The sequence below is a fragment of the Helianthus annuus genome, chromosome 6, assembly GCF_002127325.2.
Source record: "Helianthus annuus cultivar XRQ/B chromosome 6, HanXRQr2.0-SUNRISE, whole genome shotgun sequence".
In the NCBI taxonomy this organism is placed as follows: domain Eukaryota; kingdom Viridiplantae; phylum Streptophyta; class Magnoliopsida; order Asterales; family Asteraceae; genus Helianthus; species Helianthus annuus.
This window is the reverse complement of record NC_035438.2, coordinates 56,501,710-56,524,372: the sequence shown is the minus strand read 5'-3', so window position 1 is coordinate 56,524,372 and position 22,663 is coordinate 56,501,710. Positions and strand designations below refer to the sequence as shown.

The 22,663-nt window shown below is 37.8% G+C and overlaps 3 protein-coding genes across 5 annotated transcripts; 2 read left to right on the top strand and 1 right to left on the bottom strand.

Moving 5' to 3' along the window:
- Window positions 1-6,238: 6,238 nt before the first annotated feature.
- LOC110878930 (serine/threonine-protein kinase STY13) lies at window positions 6,239-9,259 on the top strand. The gene is made up of 3 exons (XM_022127326.2): window positions 6,239-6,465; window positions 7,556-8,550; window positions 8,633-9,259. Exons 2-3 carry the CDS (start codon window positions 7,646-7,648, stop codon window positions 8,970-8,972), a joined length of 1,245 nt encoding a protein of 414 aa, XP_021983018.1. The 5' UTR covers window positions 6,239-6,465; window positions 7,556-7,645; the 3' UTR covers window positions 8,973-9,259.
- A 4,550-nt stretch (window positions 9,260-13,809) lies between these two features.
- LOC110878928 (pentatricopeptide repeat-containing protein At3g42630) lies at window positions 13,810-22,620 on the bottom strand. Of its 3 annotated transcripts, XR_002558322.2 has the most exons (3): window positions 21,936-22,620; window positions 19,433-20,727; window positions 13,810-14,927 (listed from the first exon to the last, which is right to left on the bottom strand). XR_002558322.2 is itself a non-coding variant. In XM_022127324.2 (2 exons), the coding sequence occupies exons 1-2, from the start codon at window positions 22,038-22,040 to the stop codon at window positions 19,579-19,581; spliced, it is 1,254 nt and encodes a 417-aa protein (XP_021983016.1). In that variant the 5' UTR covers window positions 22,041-22,620; the 3' UTR covers window positions 19,221-19,578. The 3 variants fall into 3 exon arrangements, 2 of the variants coding, with proteins under 2 accessions (XP_021983016.1, XP_021983017.1); XM_022127324.2 differs by lacking the exon at window positions 13,810-14,927 and having other exon boundaries at window positions 19,221-20,727; XM_022127325.2 differs by lacking the exon at window positions 13,810-14,927 and having other exon boundaries at window positions 19,221-20,727; window positions 21,939-22,559.
- On the top strand, window positions 14,219-18,695 carry LOC110878927 (pollen receptor-like kinase 2). Its single transcript, XM_022127323.2, has 3 exons — window positions 14,219-14,945; window positions 15,526-16,107; window positions 17,421-18,695. The coding sequence occupies exons 1-3, from the start codon at window positions 14,246-14,248 to the stop codon at window positions 18,083-18,085; spliced, it is 1,947 nt and encodes a 648-aa protein (XP_021983015.1). The 5' UTR covers window positions 14,219-14,245; the 3' UTR covers window positions 18,086-18,695.
- Window positions 22,621-22,663: the final 43 nt, after the last annotated feature.

Below are 22,663 nucleotides of genomic sequence, written 5' to 3'. Positions count from 1 at the left end.
GCAGATTTAGACGGGCAGCGTTTAGCCTACCGATTTTAACCTGGTTAACCTAATTCAAATAACAATGCACACGAAAACTAGGTCAGTAACTTAATACAACTTTTACGACAACTCACGAGATCAAAACCTTCACGACGAATGACAAAATATAGCCCGAATACGGGCAGCACTTAAACATCCATCGGATTGGTTTTTATCGATCGGACATTAAATCGTAGCAGTGATCGCGTTATTACCCTGTTATCGTGGCAGAATTTCGTGTTGTGTGTGTTTTGAAGTAAACAGATGATATCTCAATGTAGGAAACGAGTTTTTACGTCGAACCAACGCCAAACTTCAAGTGCCACACCCCTCTATTTATACTGAAAAAACGTCTCCCTCGCGTGGCGCGAGGGGACCCCTTCTAGCATAGGGTAGCCACGTCTGTTTGTAGCCTGGGTGAGTCGACGGTTCGATAAAATTCAATTTCTACAGCGAACTGTGTTGATAATATCAATTAGGGAATACCCCCCCCCCCGAGTTTTGGGGTTCAACTAGAAAGCCTCCTGGTATAATCTTGGGTATAACTCCTGAGCTATTTAATAAATATATATATATATATATATATTTATATATTTGCACTTGCCTTAAATATAATAACCCAGTTCAACTTTATCCCTACGTCACGAGACAGAACCCCAACGAACTTAGTCGGGCAGAGCCTTGACATGCGTTATGGGGCTCCAGATCAATCGAAAAAAGGGTATCAGTGATCAGGGGTTAAAACACTTAAAACGGGGCAGGGCATTATTATTATTATGGGAAATTATTGAAATATATATATATATATATATATATATATATATATATGTGTGTGTGTGTGTGTGTGTGTGTGTGTGTGTGTGTGTGTGTGTATGTATGTATGTGAAGAGAGTGGCGAAAGAAAGGATCTTCGAAGGAATGAAAATGGTGACTGATGGTTCTTATTTATAGAAAATGTTTACTTGTACATTAATCAATCAAAGGAAGAAATTCATTTCTATCCTACACGTATACAATTCAATTGTGAGTTATCATTTCTTTTCTTTCTTTGAAAGACACGTACCACCATTTCAATTGTAGAGTTTTTTTTTTCAATTTTAATTATTATTTTATTCCTTTTTAATTGACACGTACACACAAGATTCACAAATCTCAAATGTTAAATTTATTATTATTTTATTATTATGATTAATTCAAATGCTTCACTTTATTTGGCGCTTATAACTTCTAAAATATGACGTTTTATAAAATAATGAACATGCCATTAAGACGAGAATAATTTTATCTACATTTTGAACCAAGTTTCATTAAAAACAGAGTAGGTTCAAATATAATGTATTTTTATAATTTAATTATTAAACGCTTCCTACGCTTGCCCAAAATACCTCATATTTTCATTGGTCAATTTACCCATGATGCCTCCTTTTAATAGCATAAGTTTTTATATATTTATGTAAATAAAACTTTTGGCACATACCCTTATATATGCTTCTTGTACCTAAAATACCCTAATTACAACTTAAAACAACAATATATGAAAGTTAAGGGACCAAAACGGACCAAAAATCAAACTTTACCCCCCTTGGTGCGAGTGGCGGCTCGCGAGCCACCTGGACTCAGATTTACGCGGCTCGCGAGAGCGGCCCAGCCCGCAGAAGCTTGATCAGATCGCATTTTGGCGTTGTTTTGTGTTTATTTTGAGTTTTAAACTTGTTTTGTGCATTTAATACACACCAACTTCAACCCTAAACATTTCCCTATAAGAACCCATCATTCTCCAAGCATTTTCCACTTTGTAACTTGTCCAAAACATTCTCAAATCTCTCTCAAAAGCTGCTGGAAATCGGAACTTGGACAGATTCATCACAAGTTCTTCAAGTGAGCATAACTCACTCAATACTTAGTCTTTTTCATCCATTCTTTTTCCCACTTGCTTGGAACAACCTTAGGAACATTTCCACAGGTTCTCCATGGAAAATCAAGCTATGGAATGTCACCAAAAAGGCTCCAAAGTGGACTATTATTTTCTGTTTTCACTTGAACTTTGTTAAACTTAGCTAAACTTGAGTTTATCTCATCTCAAACCTATGTCCTAATGCTCATAATCAATTGAATGGTTAGTTGGGCTTAAAAACAAAGGTGATACATGTTAAATCAGAGGTTAAAACCTCACAAACATTCTGTTTTAGTTAGGGTTTTGCCCACAAGTAGTGTTCAAGCTTGAATCTTGATGAATGTGTGATAGTTGGACTAGCTTGGGCTATCCTTCATAGAAATCCACTCACTACTTGATGTTTTTCCATAGATTAGATGTTATTATTTCATTAATACTTGTAAGTTCATGACCCTCCTTGTAGTTTTTGACAACAAGTGTAGTGGTGAACAATGGAGGTACCTAAATGGGAGCTTTGTTCTTCCTACCTCATGCATGATTTGCATGATACACAAGAGGTTCCTAAATGGGGGATTCATCCCTCTACCTCATGCTTGACCTATAGGACTTTGTAATATTTATATAATACTCCTATATTATCCATATGAACCATATATATATATATATATATATATATATATATACCTAAGTAACCAGACCTTGATGATAACTTAGTAGTTACTTGTCAAGAATATGTTACATCATCTATGACCATACACTTGTTACGATTCTAATGGGTATTTGAATCCATGAAAACACACCAACTCCTTTGAGTTTCAATAGTGTCAAGAACAAGTGTTACGTGTACAAGATGATTACTTTCACTTATGTTACTTTTCATACACTTTAAATTCCGAATCTATGATCTTCTGTTAAATCATTTAATACTCACACCTATGTTTCTTCGTGTAGAAGGACAAGGTGCTCCCCTTTGACCAAACAACCAAATCTCGCGGGATTATCAAGTAGGAAAGCTTGCAAAACCGTGAGTATACTCGATCCCGTTTTCCTTGTTATCACTTTTGGGTGCAACATGTTTGCCATACTAAATTACACATCACATGAAACTATTTTAAACTCTATCCATGCTTAACATGAAACTATATGATGGTTGTTTATACTTGTATGCTAATGTAAACTATTTGTGTCGATTATATGCTTCATTAACTTTGCTAGCCTACCTTAACAATTATAGTGCTATAGGATTAACGCACCGCCCACGAAACTTGGGGTATTGTTATGTTAAACATGTTAACCTCCCGTTACTCTATTTGGGATAGGCTATTTTAATGCGTTGGAAACTTAGGTTTGAACGTATAAGTACACCGTTTCGACCTGCTAGTAAACTTGCTTATTATGATTCATGTTGGATATGAGCATTTAAACTATTTTATTCTATATTATGCTACGTAACAAAAACTTGTATACTCGCCTCTATTTTAATACATGTTGCAGGTTGATTGATGAGATGATGTTACAAGATGAAACAAGATTTAGGTGGACTTAGATACACACCTAGATTAATTTATCTATTTTGATGTTATGTTTGTTTTTGAGACAATGCTGTTCTTTTTATTTGAATCTTGTATGACAATCTAGTTTTGAAATGAAATTTGAATTTAATTATTATTGTCACATAGTGTTATGAAGTCTCTTGCAATCTCGTTTTTGTCTCATACCGATGTTTCCGTCATCGGTTGGGATGTGACATTATGTACTTGTTAAGTGTGCTGGACATGAATGAATTTAATCAGCTTTGGCTAGAAATGAGACGTTCATGTTTTTAAGGCATAATTAACATAGCTTCTTATTATACTCGAACAATAAATATATTAAACATCCGTAACTTGAACATTAAGCTTTAACTGAATTTCATGTTCTTGAGTTTTATCAGGTTTTCATAAAGTTTTGTTTTCCAGATTTTTGATTCCAGATTTATGGAAACAAAAAAAAAAGAAAAAACTGATTTATCAACATATGCTCTAATGCCACATGTTGATTAGTTCTTTTTTAAACATAATGGAAAACATGTAAATAATACCTGATACAGCAAACAGGCCAACGGAGAATCCAGTTAGAGACGCAACCATTGTGTTCGACATAGTTGTCATGATGTTCTGGTTCCCCTTTAGGATGTAAGTTATTGATGGCAGTTCCAGGTTCTTTAGGGTTGAAGAACTCGTAGTAATGGAGAGAGAGGAGGGGACAGTTTTAGTGTTGATGTTATGAGAGTCTAACCCTAATCCCTCTCTAGTAATCTCCTTATATACACCAAAGCGGAAACCCAATTAGTTAATAAGGGTAATATGGTCCATCAACAATTACCAACTAATTATATTATAGGTTTTAATATATTTTGATCCATATTATATAAATAATAATGATGACTACTAGATTAAATACATATAAATAAGGGTAAATTACACTTTTCGTCCTTTATGTTTGTATCGGATTGCAATGGATGATCTTTAACTTCAATAATTACAGTCACAGTCCTTTATTTGGAAAACCTATTACACCCTAGATCCTTTAGCATAAACCAGGTTAAAATTTTCAGTTAATTATGGTATGTGCTATGCACTATGCACATGAGGGTATATTAGTAATTTTACTATTATATATAAAATATCTTTTTATTTCTTTCATTTTCACAATCACACACAACCCAGTTTCTTCTCTCTCTTTAAAACCCCTATAACCTAACGTCTCACCACCACCACTACCCCAGCCATTACTCCAGCCACTGCCACGACGTATACCATCACCATCACCACCACTAGATTTGCCACACCACACCACCCCTTTCCTCTACACCCACCGTCTCTCCTCATCTTCTCTCTCCTCCACCTTCTTCAATGCCATCAAATCCCAAATCGCATCCACCCCAGCACCCCTTAGATCCAATCTAATCTCAATCTCTTATTCTCAAATCGATACAATCATTAAACAGGATTACGAAAAAGAAAAACCCCTTTTCATGGAGTTTACATCTATTTCTTAAATTTAAACTCGCAATCAAAACCCTATGCATATCGATACACTGAAACCAACTCGTCTCTTGGTGTTACCAAATGTTCTAGAAGCATCTGGACCGAGAAAAACCGCTACTTGTGGATTGATTTGGGTGTTGGACCGGTGGACTATGGACCGGCGTTGTCCGGTGATGGTGTGTTACCCAAAGGTGAGTTTCATCTGTTGCCTGTTGTCCATTGTAGAGTTAAATCTCAAAAGGTTTTGCTTGCTGATATGGCTTATTTGATTTGGAGTGCTTATAAGGTGCTTCTTGTTCCTTCGTTAAGAATTCCCATTGGGATTGAGAATCAGTTGGTTGTTCAGTTTATACATGTTCATGGGGTTGAGAAGGATTATAAAGGGTTGGATTTTAGTGAAATTGAGAAGAGTTTTGTTGATGAGGGGAAGGATTCTGGGTTGTTGTTTGGTGATCAGGAACTGAGGTTTAAAAAGTATGATGTGGTGGTGTTAAAAGAGTAAAATTACTGATCTACCCTCATGTGCAAGTCACATGACGAGACTTAACTTAAAATTTTAATCTGGTTAGTGTTAAAGGACGAAAGGTGTAATGCAAATAAAGGATTGTGACTGTAATTATTGAAGCTAAAGGCTATCCGGTAGAAACATAAAAGACGAAAAGTGTAATTTACCCTATAAATAAATATTTAATCTTACATCATCATCTTCAAAACAAGCACATTAATGGGCACTACAGGGATGTTAATGAGCTTGATAACGCCCTCAACACCGCCCCTGGACGTTATAAGAGCATGAAGAAGGAGTGACGTTTTTAGTATAATGCTAACGGAGGAGAAAAAATATTAGAAATTAATGATTAAAATGGTATTAAAAGGCGTTAACAGTTACACATTTTTTTGAAGAGATGCTATTATATTGATATGACAGAAATACCCCTTAGAGAGCATTAACCACTACGGATGGTCTAATACAAAAAATTATCTCTCCTCTTGCCTCATCAATGGCCTAATTCCAATTCACGTCACACGAACCGGTTCTACACGTACGATACCCACCTCATCAACGGGCTTAGTAACAACAAAATCTTGTATCCGGACCAATTTCACCCTCAATCAAAAAAATCTCGTATCCGGATCGATTTCACTAGTGAAAAAGACTACCACCACATTAAACCTCCAGCCCCACTAAATCACTAAAATCTCGAATGAAAGTAGCCTAAAATTTATAAGATTTTTTAGTCACATGTTCTTTTTTCTAAAAATAAAAACAAAAAACATAAAATATTAAAAGAAAATGACAAAACTCGTTGAAGACCAGTTCTTGCTTTTCTTTCAACACTCATGTTCTCTCTCTCTCTACTTTCTCTCTCTCTCTACCCCTCGACGTGTCGAACGCGACAACAAGAACTATCCCAATGACCAAATTCGATCTCTAATTCGTTTCCACAATCATCTTCTTACACTTCCGTAATCAAAGTTGCAATCTTTAAGCAAGATGAAAACAAACCCTCTTGATCATCTGTAAGTTCTTTTGTTTTCCTCTTTTTAGTAATTATACTTTTGTGTTCATGGATCACTGCTCAATTTGGACTTGAAGCTTACAGCTTTATAAGTTTATTTGAATGATTGATTGATTGTTTGTTTGTTTAACTTGTTAAGTTTACAGATTTTAAAGGGTATTTTTAGTTTGTATTTGGGGTGAAATATGATTTCAGTTGTATTCAATTTGGGGATTTAGTACTGTTTAATTGGGACTTAAAGATTACATCTTTATAAGTTTACTAGAATGATTGATTGCTTGTTTGTTTAACTTGTAAAGTTTAAAGATTTTAATGGGTATTTTTAGTTTTTATTTGGGGGTGAAATATGAATTAAGTTATATTTAATTAGGGGATTTAGTGATGTTTGGAGTTGGTTAATGTAGTGATGCACTTGTGTGGATATTGATTATTATTTTGGGGATTAAGGGTTAGGGTTAGTTAAAAATGAATAAATGATAATTAGGGTTTGAATGGAGATATTATTTTAGCTTGGTGGAAATAAAACCCTTTTCCTTACGACGCTATTAAATAGAAATAGAGAATAAAGTAACTAGAAAGATTGTTAGAATCGCCTTCTTCAGAAGGATCATCTAGAAAAGGATCATCTAGAAAGCGAGTTGTTTTTTAATTGAATATTACAAAAAAAGCTGACATAGACGTTATGGGTATCCTTTTTTAAGATGGGTATTATAACAATACAGAGCATTGTAACACCCTCGTCAAATCCCACATCGACCGTGGTCAGGAGAGATTCTTGGTTTATAAGGAATGTCCCGCCTCTTAAATCACCAATGCGTTTTGGGCACATGAAAACTCCACATTAGTCTCCACCGGGGCAACCCATTGGGGACAAAGCGGACAATATTGGTGGTACGAGGGGCCGGATCTTACATGTATCATTTTTTTGTAAGTTGGTTACTTGATTCACAAATGATGTGTTGTTTGTTGTGGAAGACGTAATTTTTGTTTCATTAAAGATTTTATAGCAGAACAAATTAGTGCGTCTGTATTGTAAAAGGGCACGTGATTTATTGTAAAAGATCTGAATGTTTGGAGTGCTTTTGATGCAGGTATTTCGGTTGAGGCGTTTGGGTTTGACGGTTTACTTGCGATGACGCATTAAGGAGTGTTTGAACGTAGTTCTAACTTATACGAGAAAAATGTTGGAGGGTCCAAAGTTTCAAGGTATGGTGGGTATGAATAACGGGAACGATAACTTCGTTGATCTGTCACAAGTATTCTACCATAAACTCGGCGAGGGTTCCAATATGTCTATCGACAGCTTCAACAGTTTGCAGATGAGCAACGGTGGCGGGTCAGTTGCTATGTCTCTAGACAATAGCAGTGTCGGGTCTAATAACGACTCACACACTCGCATCTTAAATCACCAAGGTCTGAAGCGCGTAAAAAATAGTTACTTCGATGCACAGAGCGTGAGTAAAGTACGAGTCTCTCAAGGTTTAAGTGATGATGCTCTAGCTCAAGCTCTATTAGATGCTCGTTTCCCGACAGAGGGGCTCGAAAATTTCGATGAGTGGACCATCGATCTGCGGGAACTTTGTATGGGACCCGCTTTCGCACAAGGTGCGTTCGGGAAGCTGTATAAAGGTACTTACAATGGTGTGGATGTTGCTATTAAGCTTTTGGAAAAACCGGAGAATGACTTAGAGAGGGCGCACCTCATGGAGCAACAATTTCAACAAGAGGTTATGATGCTTGCAACGTTAAAGCATCCGAATATAGTTCGGTTTATTGGTGCATGTCGAAAGCCGATGGTATGGTGTATTGTTACCGAATATGCTAAAGGGGGTTCTGTTAGGCAGTTTTTGACGAAGAGACAGAACAGATCGGTGCCCTTGAAATTGGCAGTTAAGCAGGCGCTTGATGTTGCGAGGGGAATGGAATATGTGCATAGACTTGGGTTAATTCACCGGGATTTGAAGTCGGATAATCTTCTAATATCTGCTGATAAATCGATTAAGATTGCTGACTTTGGTGTTGCTCGAATTGAGGTGCAGACCGAAGGAATGACACCTGAGACTGGGACGTATCGCTGGATGGCTCCGTAAGTTTACTTCACTTTGTAGGCTATATGGTTATTTTCAACACTTTGTGTACGGCCTTATTTTTTTTGTTTGCTGTTGCAGGGAAATGATCCAGCATAGGCCCTACACACAGAAGGTGGATGTTTACAGCTTCGGAATTGTGCTGTGGGAACTCATCACCGGGATGCTTCCATTCCAGAACATGACAGCTGTCCAGGCTGCGTTTGCTGTTGTCAACAAAGGTGTTCGACCCACCATCCCAAATGACTGCCTTCCAGTTCTCGGTGAAATAATGACACGTTGCTGGGACGGAAATCCCGATGTCAGGCCTCCCTTCACTGAGGTTGTCAGAATGCTTGAACATGCTGAAACCGAGATTATGACCACGGTTCGCAAGGCCCGTTTCAGGTGCTGCATGAGCCAGCCAATGACCACTGATTGACGCGCGTGGAAGAACACGCCAATGTAAAAGGAGAAACGATAGCTGAAAAGGCATCTGTATCTACGACGGTAATTTCTTTCTTCAGATAGGATTGAAAAGGGGAAGAAAATTATGATATGAAGTACTTGTTTTGTTTGTTTCGTGGATTGTGTTACTGAATTAGTAGTAATGGTGGATATTTGATGTATTTGTACATGACCTTTCTTGCTATACCTCAAGAAACTGTTTATCTTACTTGTGACGTTTATTTCATCGACTACTTTTGAATCTGATTCTGGTTCTTGTAAGTTGTTTTTATTGTTTCTTTTTTTTTTTATGATTTTTGGTAGATTGAATGCACAACGGTCGGTGTCAATCTTTTCAGTTTGCAGGTTGAAAGCGATGTTTCTAAAACTGGACTGCCTGATCAGACTGATTGAACCGGAAACCTATTTGGTATCCTTTTCATTGCATGATGGAACCGGAAAAGGCATTGGTAGTGGCAGTGGTGGTGGTGGTGGTGGTGGTGATTGCCGTGAAACTATAGTCATGGGTCAATTTTTTTAGAAATTATAGCCATGGATCAAACTAGTCAGGTGTCCTTTAGGAGTTGAATGATTGATTGTCCTTTTATATGTCAGGTCTATAATATATATTTGAGTACAATGCCAAGATCTCGTCCTTAGGTTTAGGTCACTTTTGTCACTTCTGTAAAAAAAAAAATGGAACTTTTTGTATCTGGTCTCTGAGGTTTTATTTTTGTTGTCATTTCCATCCAAATGGCAATCTGGGTTATAATTTTTTGTTAACCACTACCTTTGTCTTTTTCCTCATTTAAATGATCGGTATAATGATCATTTTATGTCTAATTTTATTTTAATTAAAAAAAATCCCAAAACAAAATACCACCACCCCCATTAGCCACCACCCCCAGCCACTGTTGGCCGCCATCCCTAGCCACCATTACCGAGCACACCACCCCCATCTACCATTAGCGAGCACCACCACACCAGCCACTGCCACACCTTCAACTTTAAATCCGACTAAACTTCAATCACTTCCCTCCCACCATTGTTAACCACCACACACGCCACCATTAAGCACCACCATCACCAAACTTCATCACCCTTCAACACCTCCACAACCACCTTCCACCTTCACCGCCATACACCTCCAACGTCGTTAACCACCGCACCCCTGTCTACAATGACCATCATCACCTGCATTGCTAAGCTAAACAACCACATCCACTCAAACAACATCATCTCCTGAACCTTCACTACGAAACATCACCCCCTTTCTTTGTCTCTATATACCGTCCGACCACCACAACCATTTCACCCCACACCGCTGAAACCTTCACACCACCTCCGTTACCATCGATCCTCCATCCCCCGCACAACGCTGAAACCTTCACACCACCTCCACTGTATTACAGAACAAAATTGCCCTAATCAAGCCTGTTCCAATTAGGGTTCGATTTTGGGGGTGATTAGGGTTGTGGCAGAAGTGGTGTTATGGGGATTTTACATGTTCGGTATGTTTCCACTACGCTTCAGATTGCAGATATTAGAGTACTAGAGTATATTGAGTTAGTTAATTACATGAGAGTTAGTTACAGACTTGTATATATATCATTGTCATGTATTCATTCTACAGTTTTAGTGATTTGGTTGAGCTCATTTACCTTTATTAAAACTTAATCATAACAAATGGATGAATAGTATATTTTTTTAGAAAATTTTACGAGTTAAATGTCTGGTTGGTTCTTATGGTTTGCTGATATTACAGACTTGGTCCCAGGCTTCAATAATTACAAAGTTGGTCTTAGTAGTTGCAATTTTTGCACTCAGGTGATCCTTATCACTAACGACTATTAGATTTCTCAGTTAACTCAACTCATGTGCCTACTCAACTCATCTTCTTCACTTGAACCCACTTGCATTCACCATCCATCATCCCCACCCCACCTCCCACCTCACCTCTTCTCCTTCCACTCCAACCACCACCATCATTACCAGCCCACATTAACAACTACACACAATTGACCAGAAAACAATCTTACTTACATCGAGTGATTAAGAAGTCAGATTTATCAGCAGGTTCAACACATCATCATCATCATGAACATCAAGATCATTTATATATAATTTGGATCACCAAATTAGCATCGATTCAGCTTCAAATTCCCTCGCTCAAAGTTTGGATCTCGTTAATCAAGCAAGTGTTTACTTTATTCGAGTAAAAAAAGTGTTTATTTAATTCCTTAAAGGCTTATAAAATCCCAATTTCACACGCACAACAAACAAATCAAAATCCAATTTTGAAGAAACATGAATTCGGGCTGGCGGTGTCTTCTCCGTCGCAGAATTCGGTCGGTTTTCCTGGATTTCGACAACCGCTTTTCTGATCTGAGCATGTTTTATTCGCGAAAGGCGAATCAGGTGGGGTTGTTCGGTTCCAGGTGGTGTGGGGATGATAGATGGTGAATGCAGGTGGGTTTGGGTGAAGAAGATGAGTAGGTGTAGGATGGTGGGTCCAATGTTGAATTGACCAGAATACCCTCATATGGCCGGCAAATGGATTGGGTTGAGTCTACTGAGAAGTCTATTTGTTAATTACCAAGTTTTAGGTTGACACATGTAGCCCCTAGACTTTACAGGCTACAAATGTATAATAAAACATAAGGCTATGCGGTATGATGATAGTCCTTCTTTGCAAGATGATCCGCCACGTAGGATGGGTGTGTGAACGGAGCAAAGAGGATGGAGGTATGAAAATGGGAGGATGGACCTAAAATATATATGACATATATTGTATCTATAGGTGTGTAAGAGAGGGGGAGGCAAGGTTTTTGTCTTCATGTGGAGCGTCTCCAACGTCCAGAAGAGGACGTCCAGGACGAAGCCGGAGGGCGGCGGCGCGGTGTTTGGCTCGGCGCCAAACCAGAACAAACTGGGGACGATCCCCATACCTTATAGTCTAATGGTTAAGTTATTTTATAAAGACTTCTAATTGTAAGAAGTGTAAGAAGCTTTATAGAGTGACAAGGGTCCAATAACTTAAAACGAAACCCACTACACAACCATCCAAAACCTAAACACCCACCACCACCCAAAAACCTAAACCCCCCCCCCCCGGCAAAAAAAAAAATTGGTGGGTGATGGGGGTAGGGGGTTTAGGTTTTTGGGTGGTGGTGGGTGTTTAGGGTTTTTTTTTTTTTTTTTTTTTGTAGTGGGTTTATTTTTAGGAGCCTTTGTACACTTTTTATTTTAAGGCGCCTTTGTATTTGATCCTAATCCTAAAACATAATACAAACTAATTACACTAAGACCCTTGGACTTAGATGTCATTTTTTATCATTATCATCATACTCAGTAAATCCCACCAATAGCTAAACTAAGGTAGGGTCTAGGAGAGTAAGATATAGACAACCTTACCTCTATCTCGTAAGAATAGAGAGACTGATTCCAGTGAAACCCACGACTCGAAACCCTTGAACTTAGATGTGAGGGACTAAAATCATATAGCCAGAATATGTTCTTTCTGATAGATTGCTATCAAGGTGGAGAGGTAGTGTGTGATTTAAAAGACAATCTTAATCTTAATGTAGTCGCCACTAATGAAGATTTTTTCTACACATGTATGATGACGTTTTAACAAATAAACACTACTATTTGCTCAAAATATACATTTGGGCCTTGTATAATGTGTCATCGAGCATATAAGACACTAGTCGCCCTCTCGACATCCTTTCTTGCTTACTTATGACGTGTTTTGAATTCTTTCATCTTGATGTTTTGTGAATACGATAAGCTTTTTACAATCGAGGCCCATTCAAGATAAATTCTATCTGCAAGATAGTATCTTTAGTGTAATCTGTCTATAAAAATTGCATGGCGACGGCAAAATCATCTAACACGTACTTGAATATTACTGTTTGAACTCATTCTTCTAATAGTGGCGGGAATTTGAAAAACCTCTATCAGATAATTTGGTGTCCATGTTTGTTTCTTTTTTTTTTTTGGGCAGTTATGCAGATTAATAGAAAGAAGCTTATTGTTATTTGAGTAAATTACAAGTTTTGTCATTTATGTTTACACAGTTTTTCATTCGGTGTCCTTTGGCGCTACCATTAACAAGTTTTGTACTTAATGTTTTAAAATCCTGCACGTTATGTCTTTTAGCCCTAACTCAGTTAGAATTTTTGGTTAAATCTGATCATATGCCTTGCACATGAGGGTAGTCTTGTCATTTCAAATATCCAAGGACTAACTATGCAAAAACTCAAAAATACATCATCAATTTATTGAACAAAAAATAAATATAAAAAGAGAAAAGAAAATATATCTCTCTTACTCATTCTCTATTATCTTCCTCACTAATTTTCCTCCCACCTCCACCCACCCGAACCACCACATTCCAGCCACCACCATGAAATCGTACACCAACACATTCAATTTTGTCAACCTCCTTCAAACCCTAATGAAATGGCTTCAAATTCGTCAACAAAACCCTCTTTAACCCCAATTTTACCTCTTTAAAACAAAACACTAGAAGACTTTTTTCATACATCACATTTAAACGAAATTTTTAAGGGTTTTCGTTGTGAACAATGTTTTTACAAAGGTAGTGGATGATGAGAACTTATTAGGTTTTGAATTTGTTAGTTTTTTAAATCTGAATTTGTTTTTGATAAAACAAAATATATTTAATCAATGAGTAAAAAGACTGAACTGCCCTTTTGTAATTAGATCTAACCAAAAAATCTAACTAGGTTAGGGTTAAAGGACATAACGTATAGGATTTTGTAAAAGTTAAGTACAAAACTTGTCAACTTTAGCGCCAAAGGACACTGTCTGAAAAACGATGTAAACATGAAGGAGAAAACTTGTAATTTACTCTTGTTAGAGTTATTTTATATTCCTATTGTTAGTCCATGATTTTAGTAGTTAAGAATCATTCTCATATGGTTCTAAAGCCCCTCAAAAATGACCATCTTTTATTTGTTCCTACAAGTGTTTCGTGGTAGTTTTTTTTAAATCCTTGTGTTATGTAGGCTATGCCCTATGGCCTATAATTACTATTTGAATATTTTGAAGCCCGCATAAATCTCATGAAAAGCAGGAGAAGAAAACTATTCATGGCACCTTTCTTCCCCTCTCTCTTCTCCAACATGTCTCTCTTTCTCTCTTTACACCTTTCTTTTTTCATGCCCACAAAAACTCATTACCTTTCCATCTCTTCTGTAACTCCGACGACAGCCGCCATTGCCTTCTACAATAGCCCTTTCAATGGGCGCGCACTTGTACGTACATGTGCGCGCACCAGTGCTCTCCTCTTGTTCCATGTCAGGTCGTTTCCTTGTCCTCCTCCTCATTGTCTCAATCATCCACCTTGTCAAAGGTTCAGATTCACAAACGCTCATCAAGTTTAAGGAATCCCTTATCAATGGCGACAAGTTAACCACCTGGATTCCCACCAAGAGCCCATGTGATAATAATAAAAATAATACAGCCAATTGGGAAGGCCTTCTTTGCACCAATGGGTCTGTTTCGGGCATAAAACTAGACAACAAGGCGCTGGGAGGTAACATTGACACCGATATGTTATCCGAATTGTCATCATTGGTCAGCATAAGTTTCAACAACAATAACTTGAAGGGTGCCTTCCCTGATTTCGGAATGCTTGATGGAATACGAGAAATCCTTTTGTCGAATAACAAGTTTTCTAGTGAAATTCCGGCCAATGCTTTCAAGGGTCTGAAATGGCTCGAGAAGATAGATCTAGCGAATAACAACCTCATCGGCCAGATCCCTGCGTCATTGACAACATTGCCTAAGCTAAAAGAGTTGATGCTCCAAGGAAATGAATTCGAGGGTGGAATCCCAAACTTTGCTCCGGGAAGATTGACTGTTGCAAATTTCGCAAACAATCATTTCCGTGGCGAAATTCCAGAAGGGCTTCAGCATTTTCCTGCAAGCCAGTTTTCAGGTGAGTTATATATTCATATGTTTTAATGTTTTATCCTATGTAGATTCGTTATGATTGACTGTCTATTAGCAATGCTTGATGTAAAGGTATAATATTAATCCATCGCATATGGATCATTATGATCCACGATATGCATGTTAGGTGTTTAACTTTTCCCGGATGACCATTCAACATAGTTGTTAATGGCGAATAGCGACAAATAACGATAAGGGACCTATATGCTACATAGCGAATAACGATAAATAGCAGGCGGATATTTTATAAATAGCGATACACTAGAAAAAAAAATTTAAAAATTTATATGTATATTTTATCAAAATACCCTGGTATATATGCTATTTTACATGTATATTTAACAAAAACCTAAAATCCAATTGCTATTTATATTTAAAAAATATATAAATAAATAAACTGTCGCTATTATCGCAATCTATCGCTACAACCCTAATAGCGAGCCTAGACCTATACGCTATGTAGCGCGCTATAGCGATCTCTACGCTCGCTATTGACAACTATGCCATCCAATGCTCATTATAAATTATCACACTTATAATGCATACCTCTCTATCTCCTGAAACAGGTACTGAACTTTGCGGACCGCCGTTGGGAGAATGTAAGAAGAAAACTACTTCCACCGTCATGATCATCATCATAGCATGGGTGGTGGCAACAGCAGTAGCAGCAATGATTTTTGCCGTTGCAATATTATGTCGCCGCAACCACCAGGAAATTCCAGTAAAAATTCTAAATAATGGTTCAGTAGTTCTAGCATCCTCTGGCTACTTTAGCAGGCAGGATAAAGGCGGAACATCAGATCATAACGGAAATAAAGCAGATCTTTCGTTAAACCTGACTTTCTTGGTAGATGACGAGGAAAGGTTCGACCTTGCAGACTTGTTGAAGGCTTCAGCATCGGTGCTCGGAAGTGGGATGTTTGGATCCAGTTATAAGACTGCTATCGCGGGCGGGAAAGTGATGGTGGTGAAGAGGTTTAAGCAGATGAATAATGTTGGGAAGGAAGAGTTTTATGAGCATATGAAAAGGTTAAGCAGGTTGACACATCCGAATATACAACCAATTGTGGCTTTCTACTATAATAAAGATGAGAAGCTTTTGGTTTCCAATTATGTTGACAACATTAGTTTAGCCTTCCATCTCCATCGTACGTTTTCTCTTCATCGTCTTATATTACCACCTGTATAACTCCTTAATGCTACCAAAATTCCTCCGTTTCAAGAAACACTATAACGGAGTTATCCTTGGTGACGTAAGAAATGTTTGTCGCTAAGTTGTTAATGTGTCACTAATGTATGATAATGACGAGGGCTGCATAACGAATGAGCTGATCGGAGGCAGTGTCAGTTTGGGCCCGAAGTTAAACGAGTCAGCTCGGTTGGGCTCGTTTATCTTCACTTAACAAGCAAAAATTTGAGTTCGAGCCATATCGTGGCTCGACAAGCCAACTCATTTATGTCTTCAGAGTTTAACAAAAAAAAAAAAAAAAAAAAAAAAAAAACGATTTTTTACATAAATGCAAAATTTACAAAACTAATATGAGCCAAATGAGCAAGTCAACAAGCTTAGATTAACGTTAAACGCGGACTTACAAATATTAAGATTGAGTGTTATTTGGTTATAACTAATGGCAAAAGATCAAATACAAATAATCTTAACATACTAAACATACAAATTGAAGGAAAACCCAAAAAGACAAGGTGGCATTTTTGTAATTACCACCAACTATCAAAGTTACAACCAAAAATACCTAAAAAAACACAATTTTTTTTTTAACATTTTTTATTAAAAAATCGCTACATTTCGTTAGCAAAAAAAAAAAAAAATTTTTTTTTTTTTTTTTTGCTGCTACTAAAAGTAGCGATTTTTTTAATAAAAAATGTTAAAAAAATAAAATAAAATAATTTGTGTGTTTTTTTTTATTTTTTTAGGTTTTTTGGGGGGTTTAGTTTTTAGCATTTTAGCTTGGGTGGGGGGGTTAGGTTTTTGGGGATGGGGGGTGGGGGGGTTAGGTTTTTGGGGATGGGGGGTGGGGGGTTGGGGGGTTTAGGTTTTTTTTGGGGGTGGGGGGAGTGGTTAGGTTTTTTTAGGTATATTTGTAGAGTAACTTTGATAGTTATTGATAATTACAAAAATGCCACCTTGTCTTTTTGAGTTTTCCTTCAATTTCTATGTTTAGTATGTTAAGATTATTTGTACAAGAACTTTACCCTATAACTAATAAACATTAAAACCTGAGCTTAATTTAAGTGAGTGAAACAAGCGAGTTTGCCTTGGCTCGAGCTCGACTCATCCACAAACAGAGCCAGCCAGCTCAGATGGGTCCGTTTACAAACAAGCCGATTTCAAGTGAGCTTTTATCAAACGAGCTACAAGCCACAAGCTTTTTGAACAGCCGTAACATTGACTATATGCCTAGTTGTTATGCCCATACTTATAAATTTATTGTTGTGATCTCAGGTAACCAGTCTGACGAAACTCAAAGCCCAAACTGGCCTACGCGGTTGAAGATAGTGAAAGGGGTAGCGAGAGGGCTTCAACATCTTTACGTTAAGCTACCAAGCCTAATCGTGCCACATGGTCACCTTAAGTCTTCAAACGTCCTTCTCACCAAGAACTACGAGCCACTCCTCACTGATTACGCGTTGGTTCCAGTAACCAACCCCGAACACGCGCGTGATCTCATGATGGCCTACAAGTCACCCGAGTACAATCAACTCGGCCGCATCTCTAAAAGGACGGACATATGGTGTCTAGGGATCTTGATTCTCGAGATCATGACAGGGAAGATCCCTGTGTACACTCTCCACCAAAGCAAAGGAAACGACACTGAGATTACGGATTTTATCAACTCTGTGGCCGAGCAGGAGTCTGATATTGACATGTTTGATAAGGCAATGACGGGATTCGATAAGAGCAATGAAGGGGAGATGATCAAGCTGTTGAAGATTGGGTTGAGTTGCTGCGAAAAAGATTCCAAGAAAAGGATGGATATTAAACAGGTGTTGGAGCGGATTGAAGAGGTGAAAGAAAAGGATGGTCCAGATGAAGACTTTCAATCGGCGTATAGTAGTGAACTAGACAAGCAGTCGGTGACAGGACTCTCGGATGATCTCAACAACTAAAACTATACAGGTTAGTGATTTGATTCATCGTTAAGAAGGTCGAAACTGTTGGATGGTTAGGCATGGCTTCATCAATCAGTAAGTGCGTTTCTACGGATTTGAAGGACCCCATGCCACTTCTGATGTATTGCCAGAAGGGTCCATCATCGTATACTTCTTCGGAATGGGGGTGTTTGAGATTGCGTTTTGAAGAATATTGCAATTTGATAACGTGATGATCAGTTTGAAGCTACTCTCAAACTGATTTTTTGAAGCTCGTACGTACTCACCCTGGAATAATCATATGCAAATTGCTCAATCCATACGCTCAAAACGGACTATTTATGAACTGAAAACACAAAACACCGTTTGGAACACCCCCTAGGGCGATATCAACAAGCGACGCAAGAGTTGAGTTGGGGCATCTCAATCTCGAGAAGAATGTATATTTCGATAAGTGTTTCACGTTTCATCTAGGGGAAATCTAGAAATATTCTATGTGATTTCAGTCAATGTAGTTTTATTTCGCTTAGAGGTTACGGAATCCGGTTTTGTCAAAAGAAGTTTGGGCATGTGTTCCTCCTACGACATTTTTATAGGATTTCTCTAATGTGACTTAAAGATCATGATTTCAAAAGTAGCACTTGAGAACCAAAGAATTCCTAAGGTAAATTAGTAAGATTTAATTACATTTATATTAGGTTTATCTCCGAGGTGTCACAATGCAGAACGATAACAAAACACTCGCTATAAACACGCTTTTAGAGAGAAATTCTTATGATCATTCTACGTCTCAGACATCCAATTTGTCATGAGTTCTCTGCCCAGGAATGAAAGGCCCTATAACCCGTTATGGTTTAGGAATTCTAATCTTACACGTAAACTTTTTCCCTGCCGGTTTACTGTTCCCCCGTCGCTCCATGAAGGAATATTTTAAAGCGAAAACCGGCAGGCCACACACCGGCACATGGGCGACAGTGGCAGAGTGCTAGTGGCGCGTGGAGGCACATCTGAAGGTATTCCGACAAAAGACAGGGAACCCTAATCAAGGGTGTCTGAAGGTGATGATGACAGCGGTGAGATGCAACGTTCCGTGGAAAGAAGGTTTCTCCAAGGAACCGTGAACAGAAATTTGGTCGACAAGAGGCAACTAGAATATGAACAGGGGCGACGCCCTATAGTTTGAGTCGTACCTTTGCTCTTATACCATGTAGAGCAAATGGGAAAGTATCTTGATGTTACACCAATGGGAAAGTACATTAAAGAATTCAGAATAACTCATGGTAAAGACACTCCCTATATACATATCGGGAACATACTATAACATGGGACCGGTACAAAAAAGGAGATGTATGTATGTATTCTTACACTTTCGCTTGCATGTTGAGGAGACCACAAAACAAGATACTTTGGTGAGAAGGGGTGTTTCTGTCATTTAGGTCACCCAGGATCTTTCATCAATCACATTCTTCAATGGCTGACTAAAAAGCGCATTTATCTTCTTCCATAATCCGTCAGTAATTCCAAAATATTTGATTACTCCGATACTTTTTCTTCACATATATCGCAATCAATTCCTTATAAGTCCATGTTTTCCGCATGTTAAATTCCAAAAGTGCCTCTGAGCTAGAATGAAAATCCCCTTTTCCCAACACCTCAAACAGAATCGGGTCGGTCAAAACAACCGGAGAATCTTTCACGTTCATTTTCCGTAAAGCAAAATCCAAATTTCTCCCCAATCTTCTATCCAAATACGCATCAACAACACACCCATAAGTGACAAGATCCGGGATAATTCCATTATGATTCATATGCTCAAGACTTAAATGGAGATCCCAAAACAACGACATCTTCGAGAAAGCCGCAGCTCGAATATTAAATGTAGTGAGATCGGGATCAAATCCCGCTTCCACCATATTTAAAAACTCTCTTTGCAAACTCTTCATTTTGAAATTGGCCGCGTACGACAACAGTAATAAATTCCAAAGAAGATTTCCAGCATTTCTTCTACCGAGACCCACTTCCCGTAAAAAGTTGCCCAAATTATGAAACTTTTTATCCCGTATATAAGCATCAGAAACCGCCCTAATCCCGTCTTCTTCGATTAAAAATCTTGAACTTTTTAGACGCTTGTAAGCATGTTCCATCATGGTTATCGAACCAAAACGACTGTGATACACAATATAAGCATTACCTATAGAAGAATCAACGGGATATCCCTTTGAGATCATTTCCTTCAACGTATAATCCATTAGCTCAAGCTCTCCAACCTTACCGAAACAAGATATTGTATGCACATAAACTTGATGTTGTAAGTGAGGATGCCTAATACTAATTTGTTGTACAATTCTGATTACTTCGTGAAAAAGCCCCGCTCCAATATAAGCATCAATTAGTTCCGAAACTACACGAATATCGAGATTATACGCACTGTTTATGATTGTGTTCCATAATGCATCTGCCTGAGTGAAAAATCCATTATTGGCGTAGTACAACATCAAAGCCGTCCAGGTAGAATCGTCGAGAAGAAAACCCTCAGCTTGCAATCTGGGAACAAGTTCATTAGCAATATGGGGTGATCCCTTTTTGCTTAAACTACGAATAATAGGCGCACGATCTTTAGGGTTGCCAGCCTTCTTAGAATTTCTGTATCGTTTACGGTCCTGGAATATATGTCAAACAAAACCAAAAGGATCAGAGAGGAATAATAACAGACATTATGAGTTATTCCTATTAAAAGACTTTAAAATCGACCATATTTCTCACATACCTTAAATAGTGATATCTTTAAAAGCATAAGAGAACAGACGCTATAGTTTTCCATTAAGCATCTAAAGGATGTTAGTTTTTTTAAAACGGCAAACTCACAAGTGTAAACACAACTGTAAATCAATGGCCAGGATTTGATGATGAAAATACACTAGTGTCTTTTACGATTTGATGATGTAATCAATGGCAAGGATTTGTTCACTCAGTTCACAAATACACTAGTGCTCACTCTTACATTGATTCTGATCACTAGATGAGATAAACTTCTACTAATGCTAGCTTTTCCTAAAAGAATAGCAATACTGAAAACTGTAATATTCTAATACGCTTGTTACATAAGATAATTTTGGTTTCATGACACTAGGGGCGTTCGCAATCTGCATATTTTAAAGCGCTTATGGCTTACCGTGTATTTTAAAAAATGAGTTTCTGAACTGGAATTTGGTTGAACTCGTGCGTGCCCGCACGTCCCGCGGACACGAATGCAGCTCCGAAAACCCGGGCCCGCATGAGGCAGTTTTTGCACACACTCAGATTCGTTTTCTAAAGCATTTCTAACACACATTATTTTTTGTATACCAACATATATCTGCCTCTGTTTTAGTGAGACCCTAAAAGCCTCTAAGTGTAAGACCATGTCTAGTGGAATAACAAAACCCTTCAAAAAGTTAACTAAAGTACTAAACCACCAATAACTATGGTGTAGAGTGGAATAACTAAAACTTAAATTAAGAAAAGTGAAAAAAAAAAAAAAGAAAACAATGTAATTGATTTAGATTTAATGGGCCCCACAACCATTCTCAACAACGCGGTTATCACAACAGCGAGGGCTTCATTGCCCCCCCCCCCCCCCCCCAGCCGGGGGATGTGACATGGGAACTAATTGACTATATACAGCCTAACCAAGATTCCCATTTCCTAAGTTATATTCCTCAAAGGGCATCAAGTAGTAAACTTCAAATTGAAATTTTCCTTTAATACAAATAATAATAATAACATTAGAAATGCACATACACAAGTAACTGCTTCTAATCTAAACTGATAAACATAAGCAAAAACATAAGAATAACATAAAAGTAGGAAAATTGAGAAAAGTGCATACTGCCTTTGGAGCTGAGGCTGTAGTGTTATGGGTGCATACTGCCTTTAAACCAATCAATTTGGTTTCAAGAGGAAGAGTTGCAGAGACAACTGAGATAGCTCCCATATCTGTATCAATCAATAAGAGGCTTAAATCATTTTGTAAGAAGCTGAAATTTATATGGTTTACGAAGAAGGGTTTGATAGGAGGAATCTGCAGCAAAACAATTGTAGTTCTTGTTCTTGTTGTTTGGGGATTAGGGTTTTGATTAATTGAACCGTGAGGAAACAAATTGAAACTTGAAAAGGCAGAAAAGAATCGGGATGTTGAAGTTGGAGTCCAAGGTAAAGCAATTTTTTGACAAGATGATGGCGGCTACAAGGTTATGGGAACAAAGGGGATGGATTATTGACTTATCTGCTACACTACAAATGCATAATAAATTTCTTCTTCGGTCGTCACAAAACCTCAAAATTTATCCCCTTTCAAAACCCAAAATTAGCTCTGCTCACTCGAAAAAAAAAACCCAAAGCCTGACCCCGATTGAGAATACTAAAAAAACCCAAGTTTGACCGGAGTACTCAAAAAAAAAAATATCCGGATAGGATATTTGAGTATTGAGATTGAATAAAAATTTATGGGTACGAGGCGGGTATCAGACTCAGATAAAAGATTTGTGGGTCTGGTTTTAGGTGATGTCCGGTCTGTACCCAATACCAGCTTACCCAAACCATATATCGGGAAAAAAT